The 11,087-nt window shown below is 40.3% G+C and overlaps 1 protein-coding gene across 1 annotated transcript in view; it reads right to left on the bottom strand.

The window, feature by feature from the left end:
• LOC140931928 (uncharacterized) overlaps positions 1 to 10,758 on the bottom strand; it is a 15,625-nt gene extending 4,867 nt beyond the window's left edge. The window contains exons 1-2 of the mRNA XM_073381618.1: positions 10,593 to 10,758; positions 560 to 631 (exon numbers count right to left, since the gene is read on the bottom strand). Coding sequence (XP_073237719.1) covers positions 560 to 631; positions 10,593 to 10,758 — 238 coding nt within the window. The remainder of the gene's footprint in view (positions 1 to 559; positions 632 to 10,592) is intronic.
• Between the last annotated feature and the right edge of the window lie 329 nt (positions 10,759 to 11,087).

Below are 11,087 nucleotides of genomic sequence, written 5' to 3'. Positions count from 1 at the left end.
ATAACCAGTGTCCATAAAGCAAGGTTGAGGTAATATGAGATTATTTATATTTTGTGTTTTGGGTGCAAAAAGGTGTCAGTTGTCCATATTAACCTGTGCACATAAGCAGGTTACTTTTACAGACAACATATGAGTGTTTCATCAGGACAACCAAAACTGTCTGCGTCTGTATGAAGCGGATATTTGAGAGCAGGGTTCCACTGTACCAGTTGGCATCTTTGGAAAATTTGAAACAAAAAGAAAAAAGGAACAAAAAAGCCAAAGTGAATGTATGGACTTCATAATATTGAAACAGTGGAAGAAAGCTTTAACAAGTGAAGATCCCTAGCATTGACAGTTATGTTCACAACTCAGTTAAACAGTTGTGAAAAAGAAAGCTGAAAATTTCAAAAATGATCAGGATCTTAACTGGCACGACCTTGTTTGCAATAATTGAGCCAGCTGAAAGCAAGCCATTGGTGAGTTGAAATATAATGCTAGAAGGTGAAGATGGTTAGCATGTGCCCCTATGCACAACATACAAAAGAAGGAATAATTCAATAAGTACTAATATACATACCTTTGGCCTTTCTATCTGCTTTAGACCATGGTATTTTCACTTTAATACGTTTTGGAATTGTAATTGGCTCCCCTACAGATTATGAAATAAAATAAAATGGAGTGGGACAAAAGTAAAAAAATCAGGAGACATTTACTGGTAGCTAGCGTAGTGATCTGTATAATAATGATTATTCAGAGACTCCTCAGTGTCCTATCATTGCAAAGTCAACCACCGGCCAATGACTAGCCGCCGGCGATCCAGAAAATTTTCAAGGTGTAGTCAATTCCATTGTTTCAAATAGCTCTAGTGACTTTTCTGATGATGATTTTTCAAACTCAGATCACTCTGATAAGGCAGTAGAAATAAGGTCGCTGTTAAATTATGAGTTTACCTCAGGGCAATATAACGGCCCTTCGGTTCGTGGTCCTTTGTCTTTGTGCTATGATCAATGGGTGAAATTAGGCACTTCGGGGTTCATATTAAGCATTGTCCATGACGGTTATAAAATTCCTTTTGTGACTCTTCCGCCCCCCAAAGTTAGTCCTAACAATCTCTCTGCTGTTACCCATAGTCATTTTGTTTCTGAGGCTATTTTCGACCTGTTAAGAACTAATTGTGTTGAGATTCTTGATCACAAGCCGGATATCATTAATCCACTTTCTGTCTCCATTCAGCCTTCAGGCAAGAAGAGATTAATTCTTGATTTGAGGCATGTTTTTAAGTGAAATTTAGATGCGAAGATGTATTGGTTGCCCTTCAAATTTTCTCTCAAGGGTTTTTTCTTTTCAAGTTCGACTTGAAGTCCGGTTATCATCACGTTGAAATTTTTCCCGATCACCGTAAATACTTAGCTTTCTCCTGGGATTTTGGCGATGGTGTCGTGAAGTATTTTCAGTTCCCAGTTTTACCTTTCGGGTTGTCTTCCGCACCGTATTTGTTCACAAAATTATTAAAGCCTATTCTTCGTGGAGGTGCGAAGGAATTCCCATACCTATTTTTCTCCATGACAGCTTAGGGGGTGGTAGTAATTCTATCAAGGCCAAAATCAACAGTTTGACTGTTCGCGCTGATTTGACTAGGTGCTTCAGAGGGTTCTCAAAGCTCTGCTTGGAGGGAGCTTAGGACTGTAGACCTGGCACTTTCCGCCTTTGCTCCTGATCTTCAGGGTAAAAAAGTTGCTTGGTGTACTGACAACACTAGTGTAGTAAGCATCGTTCATAACGGTAGTAGGGTTGAGGAGCTTCAGTCTCTAGCGCTTTTTATTTTTCATGTTTGCGCGAATTCAGGCATTTCCCTTGAAATGAAGTGGATCCCTAGGGATTCTGATCACCAGGCTGATTCTTTGAGTAGAATAATTGATTTTAACGATTACTCTATTAACGATGTCGTGTTTCATATGTTGGATTGTAAATAGGGGCCCCATGCAGTGGATAGGTTTGCCTGTAGTTACAAGGCCAAGCTTTTGCGCTTTATTTCTAGATTTTACCAACCCGGTGCTGAAGCTGTGGACGCTTTCGCCCAGAACTGGGAGGGAGAAAATAATTGGGTCCATCCACCGGTATCGCAAATTAGTAGAGTTATTACTCATATGAGAGCGTGTAAGGCTGTAGGTTGCAAAACTCTGAAGTTGTAGCTGTTAAATCATTTGTGCCTGTGTGAACTAAAATTATTTCTGGGATCTCGTGAAGATCGTTTTGAAGAATGGATCGTGCATTCTTGAGCCTGGGGCATCTAAAAAAACGTCAGCTCTTGATTTTGCCAGAAGAGTCTCTTCTTATGGAGGAATTTGCCGTTTGAGTCATATAAGAAAGCTGCAGTGTTTGATTTTACAGTACTAGGTGGACGTGATTCATCAGAGGTGTTTGCAGTTTTAACGTTAGGAGGTAGATAGGCTTCAGAAGCTGGTACGTTTGCACTGTGATTTGTCGATATGGTATTTTCCTGAGTAGGAACCGAAGCTCTATCAATGTCAGGTTCACGTCTGGTAAGTCTTGCAACTGATGACTGAAGAGGGAAGAAGTGATTTTCGGTCGGGATATTAACCAGGAGCAAGGTTTTGTCTTTTGTTGATGATTTTTCTAGAGTTTCTCCCTGAACACTATCTAAGGTCGTTGAGTCACGACGGATCCCCTGAGCTGGTTCAGAAGCTTTTGTGGATTGGTCCCACAGCATACGGACTTGCTCTTCGAGGAAATTGACTTCTGATTATAGTTAAGCGTTTTGCTCTTGTAACTATGAATTTTTTGCTAAGAGTTTAGCTTGTGACTTTTGGAGAGACTGGTTTTACTCTTGCCTTTTTTTTATTAGAGTTGTTTGCTGTGAAAAATACCTCGGAATGACGTCAAGTGGGAAGACAGCTCAGTCGAAACGTCTGCAGTTAATTGTTTTTGAAGTTTCAAGACATTGTTTTGTCGCGTCATTTTGTCCTTCATCTGTTGAATGTCACCAGAGCATATCTTTCTAACCTGGGTAAAGTCAACTTCCAGTTGTGCGAGTGTCTCTCAATGAGGAAATTGTGCCTAAATTCTTTCGGTGTAATTTTAAGAGACGCAAAAATGGGGGTGAAGTTCCTCTATTTGCAATGTCTACGCTGTGGCTCAAAGATGGGATGTCATCATCAGGAACAAAATTTCCAAAGAAGTTGTGAACCGAGCCGGTAAAGATTGATTTGTCTTCTACTGAAGAGATATCGGAGAAACTTTTCAGGAAGCTCAGCTGGTTTACAATGTCCAGGAGAGCCGGAAACTCATGTTTACTCCAGTCTTCATGGCCTTTTCCTTGTACAAGGATTCTGCCCGTCGTTATAAATAATGTTATTACCAATAATAGCTCATCAGGAGAGGCTGTTTCTTTAAGCAAATTAATGACTATCTTATCACATTTTGTGGCAGAATGATTATTGTCTTGCTCTTTCCAAATTACCTTGTATCCAGTGGCATTTCCGGTCAATAGGCTGTGATATCTTTGCACGAAGGTAGTAATCCAGTGTAATAATCAACATTCGGAGGTGGTGAATCCTAAGCATTTCGCTGAAGGCTTGGATAGATCAATGGATTCGTGAGGAACTTGCTTTGAAATTGCCATCGGCGGGTGGAATTTATCGACCATGTATATATTCAGGTCATCACTCGGTTGAGTAAGATACACGTGTGATGATTTGGAGTCGTTTTTAACATCATCGCATGCATTTTTATCCTCAATTAGGTCATTCTCCAGGTTTTCTTTCATTTCAATTTCTGTGTCTAAGTTATTCAAGGCAATAGCTAGGCTGTTCTAACTGGACAATACTAAGAGTAAAATTGTTTATTGAACAGCTCTCTTTTGGGGATGTTTGTGGGGGATAAGGAGTTGCAAAAGTTGCATCAGAAAATCATTCATTCGTACAGCATGTCATTAAGTTGTACCAGCAGGTGCTCAGGAGTTTTAGATAGCAAATACAGCAATGCACCTGTAGCTTATGCCCGACCATGGTCCCTGAAATGCTAATACAGTGCAAAATACCTTGTTGTTTATTTTCCAAATTAATGAGGTTATGTTATTAACTTACAAAGTGAAACCCAATTTCATAAAAAAAGTTAATTGGACAAAACATGCTTTGCAAATGAGGGTAAATGAATCATGAAATCTGTGACTTTGTTGTAACAAGCTCTAAACTCTGTGATAGAAAGAAAACGCAATGAGACTTCGAGATCAGAGATCAAATATTTTCAGGGCCTGTTTATACAAGGCAAGCCAGCCCAGTTAGCCATGCTGGCCCTCTTTACCAGGCTGACTTGGCCCATGCCTTGTTTCCTCATAAAATTTTTGTTTGGTTACATCAAAAGGTAGGCTGGCCCTGCTAAGATCCCGGTTACTTGAACCAAGATCTCAACAAAAGAACCAGCCTGCCTTCTTATATAAACACAACAAAAACTTAAAGAGAAATTAGGTATGAGCCAAGTTAGCCCAGTAAAGCGGGCCAGTCCTGCTCCCAGGCTGGCTCACCTGATATGAACAGGCCCTCAGAGACCTACCATTTTCTAGGTACCATTTGCTGGCTATAAAGCTATACAAGCTCTCCTTATAACGATGCAATAAAGGCCATTTTGTATTAATTATAAGGATGCTTGTTCGACAATTCTACATTCAGCTGCCAAAAAAAAAGGATACAAATATAAAAGGAATATTTCAACTGTTTCATCATATATATATATATATATATATATGAAATGACGAAATTCAAATTGATCATCGACTGAAAAGTGCTCAATGGGTTTACCAGAGCTTTGAATAGATACGTAGACTTGAACTAGGTCAAAAACATTTACTTAATACTCAGAGTTTCATGCTTCATGAGAAGCAATCATCAGGCAACTGCCAAAAAGAAACAATACATGGTGTTTTATAGTGATTTAGAGTGATTTTGAAAAAAACGGTAGCGATTCATAATAGGCTGGGTTGCATAGCAACGGATAAACAATTTTCAGTAACCGCTGAAAAAGAAAAAAGAAAATACGTCTTACAGGCTTAAATAATCACGTTATTTAGAAGAAATTTCTTTTCTTTGACTACCAAATTAGATGGCGGAGTATTAGACATGCAAGATGCTATTCAAATGTAACGAAGAAGTGTAATTTATGTCTGTGGGAGAAGTACTATATAATTTGTAGACCGAATATGGCGACCCTGAACAACAGAAATGAACTCGTATCAAGTTGCAGACATGCAAAGAAATTTCAAATGTTTGGTGAGCATATGACAAGATGCACATTCGTAAATATCTGTATTCAGCTCTGGAGTGTCCTTTTGATCCGCCATGATTGTTGTTGAGCTTGCATATTAATTGACCGTGAGAGCCTGAAACTGGTACTGAAGATGGCTTTGAAGAAATGGAACCCGAATTTCCGTTTGGAACATTCCGTCCGGAAAAACAGCACCACCTTCTGAACCAGAAATTCCGGAAATTTTGACTAAATGGAAAGCGCCCTTTGCCTCATCGCGTAGAATGCCCGGTCACATCCGGAAATTTAACAGGCTAAAGCCGCATTTGAGCCACGATTTGGTCTTTAATGGCGGAATAATAAGACTGAAGTGAAGCGACTTTGAGAGTTTTTTGTCTCTGATTGTGAGTTACTCGTAACCAAATCTCAATGGGTATCACCGGAACATTAATATCAAAAAACATCAAATTCAGGATCTTACCTTCGATTAATGCCAGCTTATCGGATTTCACTGGGTTTTTCGCGCTTAAAACCGACCAAAAAAACGGCATTTTTGTATGGACTTTCATCCGGAAATTTAACAGGCTAAAGCCGCATTTGAGCCACGATTTGGTCTTTAATGGCGGAATAATAAGACTGAAGTGAAGCGACTTTGAGAGTTTTTTGTCTCTGATTGTGAGTTACTCGTAACCAAATCTCAATGGGTATCACCGGAACATTAATATCAAAAAACATCAAATTCAGGATCTTACCTTCGATTAATGCCAGCTTATCGGATTTCACTGGGTTTTTCGCGCTTAAAACCGACCAAAAAAACGGCATTTTTGTATGGACTTTCATCCGGAAATTTAACAGGCTAAAGCCGCATTTGAGCCACGATTTGGTCTTTAATGGCGGAATAATAAGACTGAAGTGAAGCGACTTTGAGAGTTTTTTGTCTCTGATTGTGAGTTACTCGTAACCAAATCTCAATGGGTATCACCGGAACATTAATATCAAAAAACATCAAATTCAGGATCTTACCTTCGATTAATGCCAGCTTATCGGATTTCACTGGGTTTTTCGCGCTTAAAACCGACCAAAAAAACGGCATTTTTGTATGGACTTTCACTTGCGTAGACTTTTGCCGAAAGATTACAACCAAAGTTTGCATAAATCGTGAATGGTACCACCTGATATCGTGACATCTCTCGTCTGCCTTTAACACCACCAGTCTTTTAAACCAAAGAATGTGATAAAAACTGTTTTTTTTGTTTTCCTTTGAATTCGACCTAAACCCGTGAGGGGTAGCCAGCGTGAAGAAAATTTCCAGAAAACGTCTTTGAAAGCCAAAAAAATTCTCCGCGTTTCGGCCGCCATCTTTTTTATTTTTTCAAACTTGTTTCCAGTTCTCCTTGACCGGTTTGTTGGTTTTACCTCATGTATGCTTCATTTAGAAGTGTGACGGATAAAAACAGCAAAATACTAACCCCCACCCGGACGGGAAATTTTTTGTTGACCTCAATGGACCGGGAATTCTAAGTAACGTTTTTATTTCAGTTGATTTAAAACTTTACAAGTTGTTATATGACCATACCGCACTTATAATCTTGTAACTTTCAACAGCAATAGAAAACATGTCCAAAGACACAGGAAACACACCCCACATTCGACTGCAGCACTTTTCACAAAATAAAATAGCTAACTATTCCTTGATAAATTTAAACACGTCACGTCTAGTTAAATTAAGTGACAACACTAGCAAACACTATCTTTCCCGCGTCACGTTAGCATGCTTTGCAAAAACCCTTGAAAGACGCTCTACCTTATTATGCTTTTCTACATGTTAGCTCTTTTGTATTCTATTGGAAATCCACGACTATTATAATTTATTGCACTTTAACAATTACACTTTGTTTCAAGGGTTTTTGCAAACCACTCTAACACTGGACAACATTTTTAACAGTGCAAGACAACAATCCATGACCACAAAGATCTATTTCAAAAATGTCTTATGTCTGTTTTCATTTCAAATTCACAATGTTTTCGCAAAAAATAGGTAAATGTGATTAATAAATCTCAATGATAAACCTGACGATAACGTACTTGAGAAAATGTGAAATTGTGATAATTCTGTAACAAACTTCTTTGCAAACTTTGTCATTACCATTCAACCCAAAACTGTTAGTGATTTTTGCTTTTTCACTCAAACTTAAAAACAAATAAAAACCTTATACAGATCACACTTATTGACATCACAGTGTAAAAAACTACTATAACACAGACCGTTAGCTGTGATAACACTGAACAAATTTACAACAACATCCTCCTTTCTGATGCATTTTGTTGCTTTTCTTCTGCATGAGTTAATTTAGACTAAGTATTAGCCTCCACAGAGGAGGGGGAGGGGTGCGAGAGGTAAACTATATCTATGCAATCCCGTGTCCCACTGGGCCCCAGTAAGTTCCACGTAGTGGTTCTAGTATTGTAGATATGAAAAGACGCAGCTTTACATATCTTATTAATGTGTGGTATACTCAGGTTCTGGTCAAACCATGATCCCAAGTTTCTAACTGAAGTTACGGGAGCTATAATGCTCTCACCAACACTAAGACCATCAATGTTCATTTTAGCCAGTTGCTTTTTGATGCCTATAATCATGAATTCCGGCGTAGTTTATCCTTGATCATCCACAATCTATAGCCTGTTTGCATTGCTCCATTGCCTCAACTGTATCGTTTTGCAAACAAGCTGAGTCAGCATTGAATGATAGATACAGCTGAGTATCGTCTGCATGTGCATGCGATTGTGGTAGATAGTTCTTAATATCCTCAAAAAGCCTATCTGCATAGATGGTGAACAGCAGTGGACCTAGGCATGATCCTTGAGGAACGCCGCATTGCAAACTGAACTTCTCCGATACATTTTGGTCGAAAGACACGCGCTGCAATCTGTTGAGAAGGTAGGATGTAAACCACTGCAATGCCGATCCCCTAACTCCAAAGCTCGTACTGAGGCGATTCAATAACGCTCCATGGTCAACTGTGTCAAACGCAGCCCTTGAATCGAGTAACACAATCGAAGTATGATTGAAGAGAGAATACCATAACATTACCTTCTTGGGAGGTTAGGTTTGTTTTCACTTCACCCTTAAAGTTTGCCAACTCGCAATCCATGTGCATCCAATTTCCATATACTGATTTTCCTTGAGGTAAAAACAGGTTCCGAGCTTCCTCTAGAATGTCAGAACTGGTACTGTAGCCTGACATCAATACAGACCTAGTCCCCCCTCCTCTGGACTGTCGAACAGCAACAAACCTTTTCTGGACTTCTGAGAAATGCTGCCAGCCTAACTCAAATTTTCGCAGTTTACCATAGGAGCTAGAGGGTGTATTTTTCTTGTGCGACTCAGGGCCACTTGAGTGCTTTACTTTCTTGCGCCTTATTTTGTAGATTAAGGACTGCTTTCGTTCTTCAGCATCTTTGCTTTTCGTTCACAAAATGAACGTAGAGCGTACAGGTCGCCCCTTGTCTCTACCCCAAGTTCAACTAGATAGTATTCGGGAGAATAAAGCACTGCAGACCCGTCCATCCAGGAAAACAAAATTTTAAAACATCGTCAGTGCTGGCGTTGCTAGTGTCCACTGAAACATTGATGATGGTTACCCATGATTCTATTCTACCTATTACCCCCCTCCCCCCCCCCTCCTCGCATCCCGCGTCAAGTCCATCCAACGGATTTGCATTTATTCTTACTTGTCGGCCAATTCCCCACAACCCCTGGTGCTCAGAAAGAGACAATTACCTATCCCCGGATGGACTTGTCCCGGGTGTTCGTTAGTAGCTGGGGTCAATTACTTGTGAGCAGATACCTTTATTTGTAAGAGTGAAAACTAACCATTATTTTTATTTATATGGTCAAACAAGTAATAACATTTCCAAACAAACAACTTTTGCGTGCGAGGATACCACAGTGTAATTACATAAACACCAATGAAATTGAGCTTTCAGGAGAAAACATGATATCTTCACAGGTGAAAATAACATGTTATCTTCACACGTGAAAAAGATCACCATTGCTATTGTTACATAATAAATCCCACTTTCGCAGTGAAAGTGAAGTAGTTTGGTATTTCATTAGTGTTTATATGATACTTGTAAATAGCTGACTTGTCTCCAGTCATCTCCAAGTTGTCTACTTATTAATTATTTACTAGGAGAGCATTTGGGTTATTGCCGGATTTCATACCGTGAGGGTCTGGGCACAAGTCCGTGTATTATGGGATTATTAACACAAGACCCATATATTCAGAAAGAGCACACCAAGCTTTACAAAATCCTCAAGTTTCGTGTTAATTGGGCCAATATTGAACAAGGTACAGCCATTTAAAATCTAAAAAATTTACTAAGAAATGTATGGATTTCCAGACATTTCCAGACAAGTGTCATAGCGCAGATGTCATAGGTAGCTCGTCGCGAAATAGGGATCTGCAGTTGAAAACAGGAAGAAGGTATGCCCACCAATGAAGGTCTGCTCTTGCTTGGGTATTAAGGTAAACATGATGGTGACGATGTTTTGCAGAGTTCATTACAGTAATCAAGGGTCGCAAAAAGGTCCGGCCAGCTCTGACGACCCGAGCAGCCCAGCTTAGTTTTCCAACAAGGCGTTGAAGGTGATGTTTTTGGCACTTGTGCTTGGTTAAGGTTAAGTTCAAAATGTCTAATAGCTCAGAGACGCGGACCCTGGGGAGCCGTAGTACACGATTCACTGTATCCATTTCGACCCCCAGAAAGCATAGGGATTGGCTGGCTTGAACAACCTTTGACCAGTTTATTGTGAAACCAAGTGACTGAAGCAAATCGAGGAGGGTGTCCACAGCGATTTGACACTGCTGCTGACTGGGTTCTATGATGAGGAAATCATCCAAATATGCAAGCACTGTGAAACCTCGTCGGGCCATCATTCTATAAACTGATTGGGTAAGGCGGTGGAAAACCATAGGAGAGGTTCGAGCACCAAAGGGAAGGCATTTATCAAACAGGAAAGTGATGTCGGTAGTACCTTGAAAAAGCCAAGACATGCCAGTGACTTTGCAGCTGCTGGGGTGAGTACCAACACTTCGATAAGCATGTTTTAAATCAATCTTGGCCAACCAAAAACCTGGTTTGGCTTTGCATGCTGCCTCATCAACTGTAGTATATTTGTAGTGGTCAAGGTCCATGTACGAGTTTGTACTCAATGCAAGCGGTCGACTGCAATCCACAATCAGTATCAACTCTGAAGAGTCCCTTTTGGGTACAGCTCCAATAGCATTAACAATGATGGGGGTTGTGTTTTGATGATCCAAAATGGCCTAGTGAGAGGCCCTTACATAGTTGCTCTTCAATCTGCTCTTTGGCCCCTGGCCTGAGCGCCGATCTGTTGTTCTTTGTGAAAGCTGGTAAAACAGTAGTATCTCGCGGAATCAAGTCAAACCCTTCTCGTACACCATTAAGAATCAAGTCTCTGTCCAAATTGTTAGCTAATTCCTTTGCCATATCTCATATTTTAAGTCTGTGGAAATACAGGCTGCATCGGGCTGCTGCGCATAACATGAGGGCCCTGCTGATTGGTTGGAGTCAGTAACACACCTCTGCTGTTTCTAAACTAATGTATGGGTATTTCCCTGCTATAGGTGATGCAGTCGAGCTATCCCCTGCAAGTGGTTCTGCTAAAGAATTGAGAAATAGCTCTGCAGGCGAGTGTGTGTTCAGGCTTGGGGGTAGTGAGTAGCTGTGTGCTTCCACTGGGGGTGATCCCCCAAACACTGTGGCTTTATACAAACATGGTCATACTTGCAAGCAGTGCCATACCTGCAGCCTTGTCG

Source organism: Porites lutea, chromosome 3 (genome assembly GCF_958299795.1).
Source record: "Porites lutea chromosome 3, jaPorLute2.1, whole genome shotgun sequence".
Taxonomy (NCBI): Eukaryota; Metazoa; Cnidaria; class Anthozoa; order Scleractinia; family Poritidae; genus Porites; species Porites lutea.
The sequence above is the reverse complement of the archived record's forward strand: the minus strand, read 5'-3'. Positions and strand labels throughout refer to the sequence as shown.